This window comes from Eubalaena glacialis, chromosome 8 (genome assembly GCF_028564815.1).
Source record: "Eubalaena glacialis isolate mEubGla1 chromosome 8, mEubGla1.1.hap2.+ XY, whole genome shotgun sequence".
Taxonomy (NCBI): Eukaryota; Metazoa; Chordata; class Mammalia; order Artiodactyla; family Balaenidae; genus Eubalaena; species Eubalaena glacialis.
The window spans coordinates 85,760,026-85,783,216 of NC_083723.1; the positions used below are offsets into that span (position 1 = coordinate 85,760,026).

Consider the following 23,191-nt stretch of genomic DNA (forward strand, 5'->3'; position numbering starts at 1 on the left):
GTCTAATACCACATCAAAACTAATCAGATACAGAAGGAGATAAGACATTATCACTAAGACAAAAGAAACAGATCTATGAAGAATCTAAATCTAGTTCAGGGGTCAGCAAACTTTTTATGTAAAAAGCCAGATAGTAAATATGTTAAGACTTGTAGGCCACGTACAGTCTCAATTGTATACTCTTCTTCTTTTTCTACATTTTTTAAACAATACTATAAAAATGTAAAAACTACTCAGCTCACAAACCATGCAAAAACATGTCTGGCATCATCAGACAAAGACTTTATGTCTGACATATGCACGGAAATAACAGATAAGATTGAAAATTCCAGGAGGGTACTGAAAGCCATAAAAAAAAAGAACCAAATTAAAAATATACAACTAAATATTACAATAATCAATAATAAGAAGTCAAAGATGGGTTTAAGCAGGTTGAACACAGCCAAACAAAGAAGTGATAAATTGGAAGATAGGTCAGAAGAAAGTATAAAATGACAAAGGGATGAACAACATATGAAAGAACATAAGAGATGTAGAGCATATAGTATAAAGGTCATACTTTACATCTCAGAAAGGGCTGAGGGAATTAAGTAAAATCTATACTTAAAGACATTATACCTGAGAAGCCCCCAAAGTCTATAGAAAAAGAATCAAGCACTGATTCATAAAAGTATTAGTAGACCCCAGCAAGGGATAAATTAAAACAAACAAAACCCAACCACACATAGGCATGTCATAGTAAAAACGGCTTATAACCAAAGGCAAAGAGAAAACTCTTAAAAAGGGTCTGAGACTAACTGACTTTAAGACTTACTACAAAGCTGCAGTAATCAAGACAGCATGGTACTGGAGAAAAAATAGACAAATTGATCAAAGGAATAAAATAGAGGGTCTAGAAACAGATCCACACAATTATAGGCAACTGAGCTTTGACAACGGTGCAAAAATGGAGAAATGACAGTCTTTTCAACAAATAGTGCTGGAAGACTTGGACACGCATGCATTAAAAAAAAATAAATCTAGACCTAGATCTTACACCTTTCAAAAAACTGACTCAAGTGTATCTTAGAGCTAAATGTAGAACACAGACTAAAAAACTTCTAAAATATAATATAGGAGAAAATCAAGGTGATCTTATTTGAGGATGAGTTTTTAGCTATGACATCAAAAGCATGATCCATGAAAGAAAAAAACTGATAAACTGAACTTCCTTAAAATTAAAAACCCCAGCTCCACAAAAGACACTATTAAGAAAACTAAAGACAAGCCAGGGACTGTGAGAAAATCTTTGCATAACCCGTATCTGATAAAGGTTTGGTATGTAAAATGTACTAAGAACTCTTAAAACTCAGAAATAAGAAAACAAATAACCCAATTTAAAAATGGTCAAAAGATGTGAACAAATAACCTAACCAAAGAAGATCTACAGAGGGCAAATAAGCACACGTAAAGATGCTAAATCCAATACTACATTAGGAACTGTAAATTGGAACAAGGAGATACTGCTACACACTTACTAGAACGGCTGAAATCCCAAAACCTGACAAAATCGGCAATTTCTTACAAAACTAAACATAGTCTTACCATACAATCCAACAATCACACTCCTGGGTATTTACCCAATTAAGCTGAAATCTTATGCCCACTCAAAACCTTCACATGAATGTTTAGGGAATCACCAAAGACTGGAAGCAGCCATGATGTCCTTCAAGAGTTGAATGGATAAACAAACTGTGGTACATCCAGACAATGGAATATTATTCATCAATAAAAAGAAATGAGCTACCAAGTCATGAAAAGACATGGAGGAACCTAAAATACATATGGCTAAGTGAAAGAAGTCAGTCTGAAAATGTGACACAACCTATGATTCTAACTATATGACATTTTATTTTGGTTGTACTTTATTTCATTAAAAATTGTACAGCTCTACTGTGAATTACAGTATTAACATTTATTTTAGGGGACTGCATTCACAATAATAATTATGACTGGACCCAGGAATTCTTTTCTTTGGGCCTTTGAAAAGTCTCATGCAATTTAACATTTAGTGGTAACCAGATTATGAATTTGTTGTATAAGTAAAACAACAATGGATAATTCATTCAAGAATTCCAAAGAGATTTTTATTTCAAGAGGTGCCAGTTGAAGATGGTAATACTTTCAAGTAATAACCAATTTACCTGAATATAGTTTCCCAGACCTTTGCTTATAACTTAATTGCTTGGAGCTTAAAGTATAGTTTTCTTAGAAACGATGCTATAAATTCAAATCCATTCAATGGATACTAGAGGGCCAATGCTATCTCCACCCTAAAGAAACTTATTTGCTGGTGGTGTGGAAAAAAAGGCAAGGACACAAATATCTCTGCAAACTTCGTTTCAACACATTATCAAGTGCCTCATAAAGCAAGCTCAAGCAAGGCCCTAGAATCTCAGAGTCAAAGAATGCATAAATTGTTATAAGTATATTCTATAGATCAACTACCCAGAATTTGGGAGTTTGGTGCTAATATCTTACTCTCAAACTTCCTGTCATTTTTTCTTCTCCCAGTGTAAATACCTTACTACCTACCTCCTCCCCCAAAATGGATGGGGAAGGCATAAAGTGGTTCCAACTAAAATTCCAGCTAACAGATAATCAGAACTTTACTGGATTTAAGAAATTTGTCCCTTTTATTAAGCTTAGAGTCTCTACCAAGGATCCCTCTGTTATTTTTTTTTCAGCTTTATTGAGATATACTTGACTTAAAACATTGTGCAAGTTTAAGGTGTACAACCTGTTGATTTGATACACATATATTACAGTATTATTACCACTGCAGTGTGAGCTAACACCTTCATCACGTCACGAAATTCTCATTTCATTTTTGTGGTGAGAACATTTAAGATCTACATTCTTACCAATGTTCAAGTATATAAAACAATAACGTTAACTACAATCATTATGCTATGTGATAGATTGCCAGAACTGATTCATCTTTTAGTTGCAAGTTTGTACCCTTTGTCCAATATCTTCCTACTTCCCATACCCCTCTGGCCCCGGTAGCCACCATTCAACTCTCTGTTTCTATAAGTTTGGTTTTTTTAGATTCCAAACTAAATACTAATACGTGATACTAATATTATATCCCGTGATGTAATACAGTATTTGTCTTTCTCTGTCTGACTTATGTCACTTAGCATAATGCCCTCAAGGTCCATCTATGTCCTATGGCAGAATTTCCTTTTTCTCATGGCTGAGTAATACTCCATTGTGTATACATGTAGCACACCTTCTTTATCCATTCATCTGTTGACAGACACTTAGGTTATTTCCATACCTTGGCTATTATGAATGATCCTGCAATAAACATAGAAGGGCAGATAATCTCTTCAATATTCTGTTTTCATTTCCTTACCCAGAAGTAGGATTACTAGAGCATATGGTAGTTCAATTTTAATTTTTTTGAGGAGCCTCCATACTGTTTTCGATAGTGGCTGCACCAATTTACATTTCCACCAACAGTGCACAAGGGTTCCCTTTCCTCCACATCCTCACCAACACTTGTTATCTCTTATTTTGATGATATTAATCTCTTATCAGATATAAGACAAGTGAGATTACATCAAAGTAAAAAGCTTCTGCATAGCAAAGGAAACACCAAAAGGGTAAACAGCAACCTATGGAACGGGAGAAAATACCCCATATATCCGATAAGGGGTTATATCCAAAATATATAACGAACTCATATTACTCTAGCAAAAACCTGATAACAATTAAAAAATGGGCAAAGAACTGAACAGCTATTTATCCTAAGAAGATATACAAATGGTCAACAGATATATGAAAAAACACTCAATATCATTAATCATCAGTGAAACGCAAAATCAAAACCACAATGATATGTTATCTCACACCTGTTAGGATGGCTATTTTCAAAAAAACAAACGACAAGTATTAGTGAGGATGTGAAAAAAAGGGAATCCTTTCACATTGTTAATGGGAATGCAAAATTATGCAGCTGCTAAGGAAAACAGTATGGAGGTTCCTCAAAAATTAAAAATAGAAATAGCATATGATCCAGCATTTCCACTTTTAAGTATTTATCCAAAGGAATTGAAAACAGGATCTTGAAGAGATATTAGCACTCTCATGTTCACTGCAGCCCTATTCACAATATCCAAGATATGGAAATAGCCTAAATGACAATCAATGGTCGAATGGATTTTAAAATGTTATACACATACAACAGAATAGTATCAGCCTTAAAACAGAAGGAAATCCTATAACATGCAACAATATGGATGAGAATATTATGCTGAGTAAATTAAGCCAGTCACAGAAGGACAAATACTGCATGATTCCATTTATCAGAGGTATTTAGAATAGTCAAACTCACAGAAATAGATAATAGAATAGTGATTGCCAAGGGCTGAGGGGAAGAGGAAATGGGAAGTCGCTAATCAACACACATAAGATTTCAGTTATTCAAGATCAATAACTTCTAGAGATCTATTATACAACATGTGTCTATAGATAACAATACCTATACTGTACACTTAAAAATCTATTAAGAGGGTGTATCTCATGTTCAGTGTTCTTACCACACACATACACACAAATACACTTTAAAAAAATTTAAGGCTCATTACATAAAAATAAAAGGACTATATAACAACTGTGCACATAATGATGTTCCATCAAAATGTTTAAAGCAAGAATTTACACAGCTAAAAGTAGATACAGACAAATCACTGTTATAATGGAAGACTTCAACACATTCCTCCTCTAGTAACTGAAAGCAAACAAAAATAGTAGAAATCTAAAAGATTAGAATAATACAATTAACAAACTTTGCTTAACATACGTAGAACCCCATATCTAACAAATATAATCAATCTTTTAAAATGCAACAAAAATAGAAAATACCTGGGAACAAATCTAATGAAAGATCTGTAAGATCTCTAAAAATCTATATTAACATTATTGATAGAAATTAAGAACGAAATAAGTAGATATATATCATGTTTTTGATCAGAAGATATTTTAAAGATCTTAAAAATTTTTATTTACTGCAATCACACTTATTGTCACACTGAAAAGTAAAGGAATACAGTATGTATATAAATTTGGGATGGGGACAAGTTTAAATATAGGTTTTTAAGAGACACTGTGAGAAAGTGTGTCCAGCTCATTTAATAAAATAACTATAGTTGTTAAAAGGAAGTTCATAAATTTACTTTGTGAAGAAAATTAATCTTGACGCTAATTATGAAAAATGTATCATACAGGGCTTCCCTGGTGGCGCAGTGGTTGAGAGTCTGCCTGCCGATGCAGGGGACACGGGTTCGAGCCCTGGTCTGGGAAGATCCCACATGCCGCGGAGCGGCTGGGCCCGTGAGCCACAACTACTGAGCCTGCGCGTCTGGAGCCTGTGCTCCGCAACAAGAGAGGCTGCGATAGTGAGAGGCCCGCGCACCGCGATGAAGAGTGGCCCCCGCTTGCCGCAACTGGAGAAAGCCCTCGCACAGAAACGAGGACCCAACACAGCCATAAATAAATAAATAAATAAATAAAAATTAAAAAAAAAAATGTATCATACAGATTCTTATGTACAAAAGCAATTAGGTAATACAGTAGACTCAATTAATTATGGTTTTACAAAAGGTACAGAAGTACTCTTTAAATGCATATTTCTTTTATTAATGCTTCATGAAAACTGAAGGCATTTTAGTAAGGAAATAAGACAACACAGCCAAGCGTGTGGCCTTCTACAGAAAAGAGTTGAAAGACTATAGAGATGCAACAAAAATAAATTGGAAAGTGTTGGTGCTCTGAAGTAGGCCAACTTGACTTTAACTTAATCTCTGAGCCTCAGTGTCTTCATCTGTAATCATAAGTTAATAATACCCATGTGCCTGGATTCCTTGAGGATTAAATAAAATAAACTATAATACTGAAGTCTGGTATATGTTAGTCTCCCTTTCCCTCCTCTCATAGACCAATAAATACTGTTAGGATATGCAGATCTAGACCCCCCTTCTTAAACATCATATTTACACTTTGGCTAAAAAAAAAAAACACTTCACAGGGAAAATTGTGCTTAATAGCTGGACTGTTGCTATTTGAATTGCTGGTTGAAAAGAAAGCCCTCTCATTTAGATACAAGCAGCAGAATCAACCTTCTGTTGTGAAAATGTAGAAAACTGACTTCTATTCTTGCCTCCTTTCATCATACTTCTCAAGATAAGTAGTTCTGAGGGTAGGGCAAAATTTGTTTCCATGAAACAATAAAGAGTTTTTAATCTGTTCAAATGCTTGGACCAATTTTGTTCCTGAAATCAGAAATGAGTACAGGCATTTAAAATAAACTTTAAATAAAACTGTGTATAAGGAATGAAACTATAAATCCCTTCTGTAAGCTAATTTTTGATTCCCTGTTAGTTTACACATATAGAATAAACTATATTTTAACCACTGTGGCCACAATAAACATTGTCAAACTAATAGAGAGAAATCAACCTGTAGACTGAGTTTAACAACAAGATGCAAGGTCAGACAAAGCTTTCAGAAAGAGAAGCTGACATTTATAGTAAGAGTAGCTGCTTCTACATCCAGTGGAAGAAACATCAACTCCCCTTGGAAAAAACCATTCTGGTGACCTCTTTTAGTTTTGCAGATCAAAGGCAAGCAAGCACTCACTCTTCTTGAACAAAAGGTTTATTTGACTTGACAAAAAAAATTGTCCTTTCTCAGACCCTTGGTGTGTGAAATTTGATGTTCAGTAAAGACAAAGGAACTGGAAAAAAGTTTCATAAGGAGCTATGAGTCTCCTGGTGGAAAACATTTATGAGACTCACCAATACTTGAACATCTCCAAAACATTAATATAATCCTAATTTGGCAAGACAGAACCCCAAGGAACTTGAAAAACAAACACATTGTGTAGATGATAGAATTCTGAACTTGTGAGCTCACTCACAAGAACTGTACACCAGAACTGCACAGTCTTTTTTTAGGAGAAGCCTAGTTCTACAGACAGCATTTAGCTGATGCTGAAATTCCTTATGACTCAACTCAACTATCTCAGCACTGCAGGCGTGCTATGAGACATTTACAAGAAAGAAAATGGTGCCACTCATAAATAAAAGCACGGAGTCCAGCCCAATTTTAGTGTGAAGCACTTGGCATCTATGGCTGTTAGGAGTTTTCTATCTTCAAGAAGGTGAATTTGAGTTCTTGACGTCAATGCAAACCAGGGGGTTTTAAGTTCACACTTGGCTTCTGGTTCATTCAGAAAGCTGTAGGACAGGAGACAGGACTTGTCAGCAGGACAGATTCAGATATTTCTCTTCAGTGGGAGCTCTCAAAGAAGTCTTCATGGTAGCCTCACCCCAGGTAACAGCTCAGGAGCAAAGAAAGAAGATGCACATCACATAAATGCAGAAGCCACTCTGGCTTAGAAGATCCATAACCCATGGAAACTTCTGCAAGGGAAATGACACTTAAAAGAGCCACCTCACTTAAGGAAGCCCAAAGTCAAGGCATCCCCCTCAGGAAGAACTTAGCTCACTTACAGTTTCTTCCTCTCGGATGCAATTAGGCAATCACCAAGCAACGTGCCTAGTAACATCATGGTCACACAACACAAGCAGATTTCTAAGGGAAGAGAGCTAGAAGGTTAACTGAGGGTCAAATTCCATGCAGAAGGGGTAAGTTTTGCTAAACAGCAGTGTGGTGGCATTGACTGTGTATCCAGATTTCTGAATCCTCCAGATACAAGTAGTCTCATTTCTGGCTTCAACAGTGAGGCAAAAACATCTAGTCCTGATATTTGGCCCAAATAAATGGCCGATGGGCTTATCGTTGGAAGAGAAACTCCAGGGAGGGAAGAAAATAATCTTCTTATAAGCAGGATGAGGGCAAGGAGTCACATTAAATATTAAAAGAGATGTGGCTTTATACATACCCCAAGCAAAGAATCAGTTATATAAAGAAAGAATATGAAATTGACAACCAGTTTTGTATAGATATATTGATACTATCTCTTCCGGAAATAATCTGCATCTCTATCACTTCTGATTTTATAACCTCCTTCCTGCAACTATACCTTTTACTGTCCTTGGTCATAACAATCTCTCCTACATGAATGGGAATTCTGCAATAAAATATAAGAAAATAGAGCATATTATAAATTAAAATCCAGTTACTGAATAAGTCACAATTTCTCAGTTTCTTAAGAATGATAATGCTTTAAGGTCTTCTCACTCCAAATATTCTAGGTTTCTACAACTGTTGCTTGTAATTTTTTTCCTTTAAAATATAGCTAATCCTTGAGTCCTTCAGCCCCATTTCTCAGACAATATGTGCAGGAGACATGAACTAATTTTAACTTTAATCTGTGAAAAATGTAATCAAGAATAAAAGTCCTAGAACACTCCCAGAAAAATAACTTTGAATTATCTTCACGTTAGTATTAAAAAACAAAAACACAAGCAAACAAAACTTTATACGTTAATTCAGAAAACTAAAAGCTGGGAGTTACGTCAGCATCATGGCAGCATAAGATGTCCCGCTTTTCTGCCTCCGTCTTTTAACAACTAAAATTTGGCATCCATCCATGAACAAAAGTGCCTCTGTGGAAGCTGTGGGATCCAGCACCATATGCCAAGGGTTCCGGGAGGAGTCTTGCCTACCTATGTATCAGAATAGGCAGACAGACCTCAGCACAGGCTGTGGAATAAGCAGGAGCCAGTGAACTAGTCCCAGCTCTTCTCAGCTATGGTTGAAGAAAATCTGGATACTGCTGACTTGGGCAGACATCCACAGACAAGAGAGCCCTGTAGAATCCAGTCTTCCTGAGGAGAGGCTCAAGCACTTCATTGGAGCAAAAATATATATGAGTTTGGACGCACTAGAGAGAGTAAGAGGAACTTTGCCAACACCACCCTATCCCCAAGGTGGCACAGTGAGAGCCTGAACTAGCCAGTGGCAACCTTTCCCATGGGGGAAAGGGAGAATGATGAGTGTGTGCCTGGCATCCCCAGCTATGCAGGACATTGCTGGAAAAAACAATTTCTTTCCCACAGCACTCAGAGCTGTGCGGTGCGACCTCCTTGACTGGGGCAGGCAGGAGATTGAGAAAGAGGCAAATAAGAATATCAGAGGGCATTAAAAGGATGCAGTTCCTTCTGGTCGTGCTCAGGACTCTGGCAGGAAACCTGCCTACCAGCTGCTGAGAAAACCACCCAAGGATCCCTCCACTTGGCCTGCAAGCACTCTTGACACCTCCTGAGGGTTAAACTCACACCTCTCCCGACTCTGCAGCTGGCTCCTTTTTCATGTTCCTTAGTGTGGCAGTAAGAGTGAGTTCTAGTAGATAAGGAGCTCATGTAAAAAAGAGGCCAGGGTCTGTGGGCCTGTCTAGAAAAGACATACAAGCCTAATAATTCTGCCACAGAGGGAGCAAGAAGCATGAAGCAGGTGTATCCATATAAGGTCAGAGAAAACCCCAGATATAAGCAGGATGAATGAAGAATATATCCCACCTGAAGGCAACCTGAAATGCAAAAACTGCAACACAAAACTTCAAGGAACACGAAGAATCAAGGAAACATGACATCACCAAAAAATCTTAATAGTCCTCCAGTAACCAAACTCTAACAGAATTCTATGATTTACCTGATAAAGAATTCAAAATAGCTGTTTTGTGGAAACTTGATGAGATACAAGAAGACAAAGAAATACAATTCAATGAAATCAGGATAACAACACATGAACAACGTAAGAAGATTAACAAAGAGATAAAAATGATTAAAAGAACAAAACAAATTCTGGAACTGAAGAATTCAATGAATGCAATGAAAACTGCAATAGAGTATCAACATCAGAATAGACCAAACAGAAGACAGAACAGTGAGTTAGATAGGAACTTTGAAATACGCTGTCAGAGGAGAACGAAGAAAAAAGAATGAAAAAGAGTGAAGAAAGTCTATGTGATTTATATGAAAATATCAAATGATCAAATAAGAGAATCACCGGAGTTCTATGAAAAGAGAGGGAGAAGGGGCAGAAAGTTTATTTAAAGAAATAATAGCTGAGAACTTCCAAACCTCTGAAGAGATTTGGACATGCAAGTTCACAAAGCTAATAAATCACCCCATTATTGTAACTGAAAAATACATTCCCTAAGACACACTATAATGAAACTCAAAAATCAAAGACAGAGAGAATCCTAAAAGCAGCAAAAAAAAAGGACTGTAACATATAAGGAACCCCCATTACTCTATCAACTATAGTAATCAAAATAGTGTGGTACAGGAATAAAGACTAATATACACAGCAATGGAACAGACTGAGTGACCATAAGTAAACCCATGCATATACCGTCAATTAATATTTGACAAGGAAGCCAAGAATACTTAGGGGGAAAAATAATGTCTTCAATAAATGGTGTCAGGAAAACTGGATATTTACATGAAATTGGACTTCTATATTATACCACTCACAAAAATTAACTTAAAATGGATTAAAGACTTAAATATAAGACCTGATGCCATAAAACCCCTAGAAGAAAACTTTGGGAATAAGCTCCTTGACCCTCATCTTGGCAATGATTTTTTGGATTGTAACACCAAAAGCACAAGCAACAAAAGAAAAAATCAACAAGTGAGACTACATCAAACTATTGACAAAAAGCTTCTGCACAGCATAGGAAACAATCAACAAAATGAAAAGGCAACCAATGCAATGGGAGAAAATATTTGCAGATCATATATTAGGTGAAATATTAATATCTAAAATGTATAAAGAACTCATACAACTCAATAATGAAAAAAAAACTGATTAAAAAATGGGTGGAGGAACAATAAATATTTTTCAAAATAATACATCCAAATGGCCAACAGGTACATGAAAAGACACCCAACGTCACTAATCATCAGGGAAATAAAAACAAATCCACAGTAAGATATCCCTCCATACCTATTAGAATGGTTATCATCAAGAAGACAAAAGAAAACAAATGTTGGTGAGGATGTGGAGGAAAGGGAACCCTTGTGCACTGTTAGTGGGAATGTAAATAAATTGGTGGAGCCACTGTGAAAAACACTATGGAGGTTTCTCAAAAAATTTAAAATACCACTACCATATGATCCAGCAATCCCACTTCTGGGTACATATTCCAAAGGAAATGAAAACAGAATATTGAGGAGATATCTACACATCTATGTTTACTGCAGCATTATGCACAATAGCCAAGGTATGGAAACAACCTAAGTGTCCGTCAACAGATGAATGGATAAAGAAGACGTGCTATATATATATATATATATATAAATCCTGCCATTTGTGACAACACAGATGGACCTTGAAGGCATTATGCTAAGTGAGATAAGTCAGACAAAGACAAATACTTTATTATATTACTTGTATGTGGAATCTAAAAAAGCCAAACTTGTAAAAACAGAGAGTAGAATGGTGATTACGAGGGGCTTGGGGGTGGGGGAATTAGAGAGACGTTGGACAAAGTATACAAACTTGCAACTAGAAGATGAATAAGTTCTGGAGATCTAATGCATAGCATAGTTATTACAGTCAATACTGTATCATATAATTCAAAGTTGCTAAGAGACTAGATCTTAAACGTTCTCACCACAAGAATGAAATAATAATCATGTGACTTGATAGAGGTGTTAACTAACACTATGGTGTTAATCAGGGGATAATCATATTGCAATATAATAATGTATCAAATCAATACGTTGTATATCTTAAGCTTACAAAATGTTAATTACATCTCAAAAAAAAAAAACAAACTAAAAGTCTAGTATATCTTTTGAATGGATAGAAAATCATTAAGGCAATATCAAAATTACCCAAGGAGCTAAATTAATACATCTCCTTGCAAGGAAATGATGCACATTAGCAATCTATTCTACTATGTTGGCATATGCAAATAATGAAAACCACAGAAATTCTGTGTTAGTTATAGACCAAATATAAGGAAGTAAGGCAGAGGGAATACTCTTAACATGCTTTAAACATGCAGCATCAATTAAGTTGTGGTTATAATGTCATTCTTTGTAGACAACTGGCAGGACAAGGATTCTTGGCAAAATTTCTCACTGCCAATAAAGAACATCATTACATATTATCAGTGTTTGTTAGTTAGGTGGAAAGGAGTTCTAACGAAAAATCATACCAGGAAATTTCATCAAAATTGACCTTTTACTCTCTGCTTCCCCAGCTCAGTTTCTTGCCATTAGTTACTTAGTTGTTTGAAGAAACAGGATATGGCCTCAATTCACTGAATAATACCATGATTAAAGCTCTGAGAAATGCTTTCCAGTAAGATTCTGCTCTTCAGACAGAACAGCCAACATTTAGCTGGATTAGAAGCAGAAATCCCCTACCATGAAGAATCGAAGTGGCCCTTACCATGTTGCGCAGCTTGGCACCTAAAATGATTCCTCAGACAAAAGGAAAATCTACAGGCTGGTTTACAGAGATCATCTCAAATACCAACAGGAAAAATTATGGATTAAAATAAGATGAAAAAGTCTTTTGCAGGTTTAATATCTGCCTAACTAACCAACACATTAACAGAAGGTAGATTTATATGATTAAAAAAATCACACATGTATATAAACTTTATAATTATTCCATATTTTGAAAATCTATTAGGGCACAAATATAATCACATTTAAAATTTCTCTGTAATGAAAAAGAATATAAAAAAAGAATGTATATATGTGTATAACTGAGTCACTTTGCTGTACAGCAGAAATTAGCACAATATTGTAAATCAACTATACTTCAATAAAAAAAATTTTTCCTATGGAAACAACCAAGCACATCTTGCATTCAACTTAAATTAGTTTAAAATCATCTTACCTGTGTAAAAAGTATAAACTGAGCAAATTGCCAGGGAAGCATAAAAGCAACATTGGAAAGGCAGAGTGCAATAAAATGCTTTTTACTATTGTTCGACGTCCTTAATGGAGAGAAGTGACACCAGTAAGTTTTACTATAAAAGTAGCCTATCATTAAACTGAATGACTAGTTGCAAAATGCTGAAATCTATTGATCCCCTTACCTTTGATGTTAGACAACAAAATATAGTTAACTTTTAAAATCTCATTAAGAACTTAAAATATTTGGGTTATAAAAATGTTTATAATAAAACAAACAAAATTAGAGCTTTAAATAAAGTATTGTATCTACTTTATCAGTAGGTATCTTAAACATATAGCACAAGGAATTCGAGTCATTATTTTGTAAACTTTTAATGGAGTATATAATCTGTAAAAATAATGAATCACTATTCTGCATACCTGAAACTAATAAAATATTGTAAATCAACTATATTCAACTAAAATTTTATTTTTCTTTAACTATGCATGACATTAGAAATTTAATACTCTAGCAAGAATGTCAGAAAATAGAATCTGAACTGACCTTGCATACCTCGAGATATTTACACTACATGAGCAGCAATAACTTTCATATACCACCACTTTTATGTTTCAAAAAGCAATGAAGAAAAGTGTAAGTGCTGGTGAAATAATTAGCTAACGACTATGAGAAAAACTTAAAGAAAGAGATTTTAAACAATGACTTTAAAGAAATAATTCTGGAATACAGTTAAACTAATGCATATTGAAGTTTAAACCGTCCATTCTGCAATCATGAGATTTATCAGTAACCAATACCTTTTACCACATAGACTTTAGTACCTTTTAGAATATGAAAAAAAGAAATGCACACATTTTGTGTAAATTATAAAACTGTAACTCTTCTTTTTATAAAGGTTGTATTGGATTTCCATAAATTCTTGTCCTATGGTATATAAATTTTCAAAAGCAAAATTTTAATGATCATATTGTTTAATAATATTATCACAAAATATATTCACTAAGTACTCAGTTATATTTATAAAATAAAAATTACTTTTGGCTAAGGTATGGAGTATAACACATGCACTCAAGGATACAATTCTAAATGTTCTAATTAACATATTTAATTCCATGAAATCTCTTATTGGTCAGACTAATATCACTTCAAAAAATAAAAATGGAAAATAAACCATCTTTCTAGAAATTTAACTGGGAATGAGTGGGGATAAATGGGCAGCTTCCTCTACCATAATCTTTGAGAGAAGATAAGGTGTAGAGCAAAGATATAGAAATCCAGATAAGGATCAGATTCTCAAATCCATATTCAATCCAAAAATTAACTTTTATGTAGGTTAACAAACCACAAGGTAGTCTGCACCTTTCTAGAGGCTGGTAGTCATGCCAGTATGCCTTTATTTACCTTCTTTAAGCTAACATATAAGGGCCTTAAATGTCTACATGGCAGTGTGCTAAGTGCTCCATGGTTAAAGAGATAAATGTGGCATGGTCTCTGTTTCCAGTGGCATTTTAATACATTAAGTGTATGTTTAGACATCTGTGTATGTATGCTTTATTAACAAATTTACAGCTTTAAGAAAGAAAGAAGACATGTACACAAATGATCTTAATATAGGCAAAATCTGATGGGTACTAGTAAGTGAACTACGAGTTTCTCTGGGAGTTTGGAAGGGACAGTGATCACTATCTCAATAAGAGATCTCATGAACGTTCTATGAACCTATCTCTATGGTAAAGTTATTTATAGTATTCTACTATTTTTGTTTTTGTTGTTGTTCCTCAGACTTTTAAAATTTCTGAAATGCTTATAAAATTAATCCCAACCAAAAAATGTGTCCAGGAAAAACTGTTGAGATGAAACTTTGGTTGAGCCTCTAGAAACATCTGTAGTTCAGAAATATTCATAAACATATGAATATAGATACTCCTTATCTATCCAACCTAGCATTTCCCAAATTCACTTGTGCATAGAACACTTTTTTTTTCATGCTTCATCAAAACCACAGGATGGACAACAATGAGTCAGAGTACATAAGCATTGAGGGAAAAAAGTAATACTTTCTCAAAAACCTTTGCACCTTTACCAAATATATATGAACACATACATATTGGTTTATTAAAATATAACATAGTTATGTAAACCCTGTAGCCTAGACTCTTAAGTGGAAAGCGATTTTTTACATAGCAATTTTAGATTTTTTTTAAAACTGGACACACAATTTATTTTTGAAGTAATTTTTAGAAATAGAGCCTAAATTTAGTAATTATAATGATAGGTTGAAGTAATTTTGAGAAACTTACAATTTAGCTAGTTTCGTTTTATAAATAAAAATTACCTGAGAATCACAGTTAAGATGTACATCTGAAGTACAAGAAATGGATATGAAAAACTTTCCCGGAGAGGTGGTGTCCACATCACCCGAGTAGCCTGAAATCAATAAAATGCTTACCTCGCTCTATATTCCATTGCAATAAACACAATTAATTTAAAAAATCATGGGTGGGCTGGTTTTAGTAATTTTAATACTAGGCTCATTTATTTCTGGATACCTGGTATAGCTACTCAGTTTTTGGAGTTCTCTTACAGCACATAGCCATTAGGTAGAGAGCCATTAACTAGCAAGTCCAGAAATAAGTGAAAGATAGACCAGGCCAAACATAAGGACACTCGAAGGACAAACAAGATGACAGGGTTAGGCGCAGTGAGGATTCTGGGAAAGACACACCAGATTCACATTCCAGCTCTTCAGTGATGACCCTGGGCATCCCAGGGCTTTGGGATTTATACATGCTCAGAAAAATATCTAAACAAATGTCACCTAGGGCATTCACAAACACCAAATGTTTACACATGACAAGTTTAATGTGTACAGACACCCATTACAAGTAATTACGACTGTCTCTGAATTTGTGAAATATACCTTTGAAAGAGTTAACTATAAATTTCTAAAAACAACTATAAGTATTTGGGATTCACTGATATGATGTATACAATGAAAGTATTAATTAAATTTTCATATAGACTTTAAAACTATTTCCAAGACATATGGGTGGGAATATTATAAAATTTTATATCAAGAATTCTGAAATTCTAGAAAGAATCTAAACTCTCACAACCTTGTAAGAGTCTTAAAATTTATTGCTCTTCTTCCAGGAAACCAAAATTGTAAACCTCGGAAGGTGAGTTACGGTATGTATAAGAAGGTCAACTCATAGTGTCAGTCATCTGGCATACTCAGAGAAAAGGTCTTGTGCTTATACTAATACACTGGTGACTGACAATGTATTTGTTTGCTTTAATATATTTAAGATACATATGTATAATTTTTATGATTCCCTTGTCTAATTGATTTTTTAAAATTAACCAAGTATCTACCTTTCCCAATAGTAATGGATAGAGACTTCTACCCTATATAATCTGTGCCATAACATATTACATATTTTGCTTCCAAAAACTAGCAATCAGATTCTTCCACTTTTCTTGGCCATATCCTCAGCATCTAACACGGACTCTGGCACACGTTTTGTACTTGATATTTTGTTGAATGAATCTATCATATTCTAAATAAGTTTCCATGAACTCTTTTTAGGTGGACCATGTCTTATTGGGCTGAGTTAGTAAGTTAATTTGTATTTTGAATTCAGCATTTTGTGTAATTGAAAAGGCAGCATGATGTAATAGGAAGAAGTGAGGTATTAGAGCCAGAAAGATGTAGAAGAGGAAAACCAGCTTCATCATGGCGTGAATGTGGAATCTTGAGTACGTAACTTAACCTCTCCAAATTTCAATTTCGTATCTTCTACTGTGAGGATAACAGCCACCTCCCTAAAAAGTTTGGTGGGAGTGAGATAATGTACATAAAGTGCCTGAACTCAACAAATATAGTACTTCCTTTTTCTACAAAATATATGTAACATATATATATGCTAAAACCAGGCAAGATAGCTCACATCATAAATTCTAATTATTATGTAAAAATGTGGATCAACATGATTAAAACATCAACTTACAACACAAGGTTCTTTAAAATACTGTCAAGTCCTAAGTAATATACAATTAAATACTGTTTTGATGAATAAGTTTCCTTGTTCCTATACCACCCCTTCTATTTCTACAAATTATTTTCTAGAAAACAAACCTCTCCATGGTTGAAAAAGTAGCATAATACTGTAATTAGACCTCCAAGTTGAGTCCCACTGTAAAAAAAATGTATACAATCAAAATTCATGTAAAATATAGTGAGTTTTCACAAAATTATCTTAGATTTTAAAATGTCATAGTACTAAACCATATAAAATAACAGTAAAAATTTCAAAAGTACCCATGTAGTTGATGTTTTACTCTTGAACGTACAAGCATACAAAGTGTACATACAAAGTAATCTGAATGTTATTAATTTATATGTAAAATATTTTCTATGTAAAATATTATATGTGAACATAAAATAATTTTTAACAAACAGGCCAGCACTTCAGAGTCTATACTGCATTCTTTGAATATTCTGAGTGGAGGCAAATTTTTGTCATTCCAAATTGGATTTCAGTGACTGAGAGATGAAGAGTCTAACAGTTTCATTTAGCGGTAACTGAACCATCTAAACTACTGCAAATATTCTTTTGTTGAGTCCCAAGAAACAACAATGTAGAATACAAAACTGAGATCAAGGATGGCTGATTATTATCAAAGATTAAAAACCACTTCTTAAAGTTGCCTTTTCTTTAAAGTATTGTTCATCATTATATACACAGCTTCAGACTCTGAAGACAATAAATACTGGTTGAATGACTGAAAAAAGGAAGGAATGAGTTTAACAAAACAAGCAGAGGAAAGCCAATGGGAAATATACCTTTATCAGATTTTCACTAAGGGAAATTCAAAGGATGCACATCAGAAAAGAAGAAATTGAAAGGAGGAAGGTGTGAGAAGCAAGAACAAATGCTGCATATAGAAACTAGGAACATGAGGATAAATCTAAGGAAGATTTGACAACAAAAAATAACAGTGATGACTGCTGTGGAGGGGTACTAGAAGTACTAAATTATGGTAATAATTACAAGATGCTAGGGGCTGTTTTGAAGTAAAGTGTTCTGAAATTCCTTGTACTGATCAAAAAGAAGAGGAAAGATATCAATTAATTTTAGACTTGATCAAGTTAGATATGCATGTTAACATTTTATCATTAACCACCAAAAGAACAGAAATGGAATATCTACCTTCCAAGTTAGTGCCAGTGTGGGAGGGTGGCCAAGGTAAGAAGTAGACAATTTTCCCCAAATCCCTATTTCTTTTGTTTCTCATATTCTCATATGCCATAGTTTCTAATCTCCTCACAGTTTTGGTGACACTGTTATAGCCAAAATATGTTATATCTACATATCCTTCTTAAAGACTGGAGCCTAATAATGTATTTGATATTCTAGAACTGTGTAACCAATTTAGAGAAGACTATCACCTTTTGGGTAGCTCTCCCAATGAAAAATACTAACTTTTAAAATGTCTTAGTTTCGTGTAACATTTTCCATATTTGAAAAAAGCATAATAAATACAAACTATTTTTAAAACTAGAACATTTTAAAGCCTGTTAAGATAATCTAAAAGCAATCCTTTCCCTCAAAATACTGATGAGCTTGTGTATTTTTCCTATCTGGCACACATATAGGAAAGTGCATAAAAATTTCTAGATAGCTTATAGAACACTTATAAAGTGGATATTCTTGTATCTACCATATATCATTGAAACAGAAAACTGATCACACCCTGAGACCTCACTTGCCACCCCTTAAGACAGCCACTATCCTGAGTTTTGTGATTACCAATAGAACTGCTTCTATATACATATCATACTATCATTTAATCTGTTTAAACTTTATACAAATATAAGTATGCAGTATTTTTAAATTTTGTGCATGCCTTGATTCATTCAACATTATATTTGTAAGATTTTTCCATGTTGATGTTTGCAGCTTTAGTTCATTATCATTGTTGTACAGTATTTCACTGTATTAATAAACCTACAATGTGTACACTTCTCTGCTGAAGGACATTTAAGTTGTTTCTAGTTTGGAGCTACTACAAACAATGCTGCTATGTTCTTGTATATATTTTCTGGTGTACATAAAAGAGCTTCTTAGGCATATTTACTTTAAATTGGAATTGCTGAGTTATAAGGTATCTACTATTACTAGATAATGCACATTGTTTTTCCAAAACAGCTGTACTAACTTATATATCCACCCACCAGGGTTAAAAGTTGCCTTTGTCAATCTAGTAGGTGTGAAATGGTATCTCATTGTGGTTTAAATTAGTATTTTCCCCATAATTAATGATGGTGGTCAATTTTACATATGTTTATTGGCAATCTGGAATTCTTCTGGGAAATGTCTATTCATAAATATTTTGTCCAATTTTCAATTGGGTGGTCTATCTTCTTAGTCTTTGTCTATCCCCTAGAATATAAATTCCATGAGGACAGGGATTGTTTGTTTTGTTTTGTTTCCCTAGCACCTAGAATAGTGCTCCCAGTCACAGTAGGCATTCAATAAATATTTGTCAAATTAATGAATGTAAGTCTGGATACCACATTGCGTTCATGCTTTGCAGTATCTTTTCCCAGCTTGTGGCTTATCTTTTCATTCTATTATATCTTGAGGAACTTAAATTCTTTTCATCAAATTTATCAGTTTTTTTCTTCACGGCTGGACTTTTGTACCTTGTTTAAGAAATCCTTTCTTACACCCAAGTTACTGATGATAATCTTCTATATAACATTTTAAACATTTTATAATTTTGTCTATCACATTTGAGTTTTTAATCCAACTAGGATTTGTTTTTCATAAGTTCTGACTCTGCTGTGTTCTATATGATCTCCCCATTATTTCAGCACCATTTATTGAGAAGCCTATCCTTACCCACTGATCTGTAATATCCACTTTGTCATATACCAAGTGTATATCAATGTACATTTCTGCTTCTGGGTTCTACTTTATTCCAGTGATCTATTTGTCTATCTCTATGCCAATATCACATTGTCTTATTTACATTAGCTTTATAATACAGAAATAATTAATGAAGTAAGTTCTCACATTTTCTTCAGGATTGTCTCAACTATTTTAGGCCCTGTGCATTTCTGAATAATTTTAAAATCAGCTTATCAAGGTCAACAAATTTTATCAAGATCACAATTTTTCACTGATTCTGTGCTAGGATTTTTATGCTGAAAACTTCCAAAAACAAGGGGTATATATATATTAATCTCTATAGAAACATAAACCTTATGAAAACTCAGTAATTGTTGAAAGATTAAATCTAGATTTTTCACTTTTAATGTTGTGCAGTTCAAGAATAACATTGTAAAGAAATCTGATGATTCAGTTAAAAACGTATTCTGTTGTCAGAAACAAAATCTGACAAAAGTGTCTTAAATAATATGGATGCTTATTGTATCATTCAACAAGAAAATAAAAGATAAGTGCCTGTTGGCATTGGTTCAGCAGCAGAAGGATGTTAAGGCAGACATATGTGCTATGTTTATGGCCTTTCCCTCATGATCACAAAATGACTGCAATAGCTCCAGGTATCACATCCAGGTAAAAGCAGGAAGATAACAGAAAAGGGGCAGCTGAATCTAACCTTTTGTTAGAAAGGCAAATGCTTTCCTGGAGTAACCAAGTCTGATTTCACCTTCTTTTTCACCAGAAAAGCTAGCTCATATGGCTCTCCCAACATGCAATGGAGAGTGGGAAGCAGAATACATGATTGTCATAGTTAACTTCAACCTATCACCTGAAATTGGGCACCCTGCTACCCCAAACAAAATTGTGGTGCTGTTATCAAGAAAGATAGGCTATCAAATGTAAGTGTCTGATACAAGTGATATACAATTTTTTTTACTGCTTTCTTAATTTCACATGAACAGAGATGAAAATTAGAAATATTAATACTTTGCTACTAATGCCAACCAAAGATCCCCTCTAATGTTATAATAATTTTACACATGATCTAGAGGTATTTTCATTAAAATCTTTGTTAAGGAATCTTAATTAGCTTAAAAAATATCTCCGTAAGGATAAAAGAGGGGCCTTTAAGATATTGTTTTAGCAACAGCTCTACTTTTTGGCTGCATATTTGGCTCAGCTTCTGAAACAATAAAATCTAAAGGTTTCCTACTATTAGTCAATTAATCTTGTTATTTATCCTTTTAATTTAATCAACAAACGTCAGAAAGTCCTTATTATTCCACTGAAAGATCTTTTAATACAGTAGTCTTACCTCAAGTATGCACCATATATGAAGAACAATCCCATCATTATTCCATTTAAAATAAAAATCACACCAACATAAAAGCAAGCAGGGTCTCCCAATCCTTTAAAAAGACACAGATTATTCAGTATTTAATGAATAAATTACTATACAGCAATTGGGCATAATTATCTCAGTGCTTTGTAATCAAGAGCTCATGAATTTGCTGAAAGCTTTGCTGCTCAGACTGCTGCTCTATTTAATAGTTACATTAGTACTTTCCCCATCCATGAGGCGTTATTAGTTACATTTATACTTTTCCCTATTGAAGTGTTGTTATAGTGTAATGATTAGTTGGTGCTTCATTTTATTTAGGTGATGCTGCTATTGTTCCGTATCTAGAACTGTCTGTAGAGCCATTTGATAAATTATAACCGAAAATCCATTGCATTAATTTTATCTTTTGCTAGGCTCTAGGATGAGTAAAATACGGCCCCTGACTTCAAGGAGCAGCTTTAGTCTGTATGGGATAAATTGATCCATTATCATGTATAGCCAGAACCTTAATACTTAATATATCCGGGTATAAGACAATACATATATATATAATATATTAACACACACACATAATCTACTAGGTACTTTGCAATCATCATCTCACATAATACTCAGAACAAATCTTTGAAATTACTTGGTATGAAAATACGTTTTTTAATGGTTGAGAAAACAACACAGAAAACTTAAGTAACTTGCCAAAAGTTATTTAGCTATAACTGGTGGAGCCAGGATCTAAAGGCTGCCTTTCTGATTTCTTCTTCTCTGATCATTCCTTTTCAGTCTGTCCTAGTAACTTCTCATCCTTTTACACACCCCCCTCCAATGTTGGACCACCTTAGGCTCTGTCATATACCTTCTTCTTTTCTCAGTCTGCATATTCTCCTTAAGGAAATTCTTCCACTTCCATGGTTCCAATTATCATCTATATACAGATGACTCCAAGTCTACCTTCAGATGAGAACTTTCTTCTTGTTCCTGTAGATATGTATATGCAGGTAGCCACTTGACATCTACACTTTGGGGTCTCTCAGGTACCTCGAATTAATAGCAATTCAAACCTGCTACTTTTTAAAAATGTTTCTTACCACTTTGAATGGAGGGACTCAATTAAGCCAGAAACCCAACAGTGTTACATAAATTCATTCTCCTTCCCCTTCCCTATCAAACAATTACCAAATCTTGTCGTTTCTCCTTCCAGCTATCTCTCAAATCCATTCATTTTCCAGTTACCTTTCCTGCAATCACTTGCTGAGAGCAAAACCGTTTCCTACCTGGCCTTACTGAATTCACTTTTGTCCTTTACTAGTGTCTTTTCCATGTAACTGCCGAAATTGTGTTTTGAAAATAAAAATCTGTCAAAATTCTTCAATGAATATACATAAAATCCTTAACTAGTAAATGGTCCTTCATTGTCGGACCCCTGCTTACATTCTAAGCATCATTTCACACCATGTTTTCTTCTCTATCTCTCTGCTCTAGGAAGTCTAGCTTTCTTTCAGTTCTCCCTTGCCTCAGGACTTTGGAAAATGCTGGTTCCTATTCTTGAAACACTTCTTCTAACCTCAGCAATCTTATTTTCCTATTTGTAACATCCACCACAGTTGTAACCGCTAACATCCCTCTTATGTTGCAAACTCTATGAGGGTAAGGCCCCATGTTTACCCAGTTTATCTTGGCGTCCCAAGTGCCAACACTAACCTATCACTTAGTGGCAACTTAATAAATACCATATATGTACATATATAAAGTGATTTTTTCCCATCCCTCAGAAAAGTTTATACCTTCTAAGCTGGTTGAGGCAGTCTCTCAATTCCTTTAGTTTGTACAAAAAAAAAAAAAAAAAGTCTAATTGCCCTCAAATATCTTCTACCAATGCTGTTTTAGACCATGGTTATAAAGACCATCTGAGGGAATCAGTAAAAATGTAAGGGAAACATGGAAATACAAATTTAGGATATATTCTGAGAACTGAATGTTACTGTACACAAGTCAACAAAAA

At 34.3% G+C, this 23,191-nt stretch overlaps 1 protein-coding gene across 1 annotated transcript in view; it reads right to left on the reverse strand.

Moving 5' to 3' along the window:
• The window catches only part of DPY19L2 (dpy-19 like 2), an 85,970-nt gene that overhangs the window by 45,696 nt on the left and 17,083 nt on the right, over window positions 1-23,191 (reverse strand). Inside the window, exons 6-9 of the mRNA XM_061197910.1 lie at window positions 21,166-21,259; window positions 17,036-17,093; window positions 15,233-15,324; window positions 12,877-12,976 (exon numbers count right to left, since the gene is read on the reverse strand). Coding sequence (XP_061053893.1) covers window positions 12,877-12,976; window positions 15,233-15,324; window positions 17,036-17,093; window positions 21,166-21,259 — 344 coding nt within the window. The remainder of the gene's footprint in view (window positions 1-12,876; window positions 12,977-15,232; window positions 15,325-17,035; window positions 17,094-21,165; window positions 21,260-23,191) is intronic.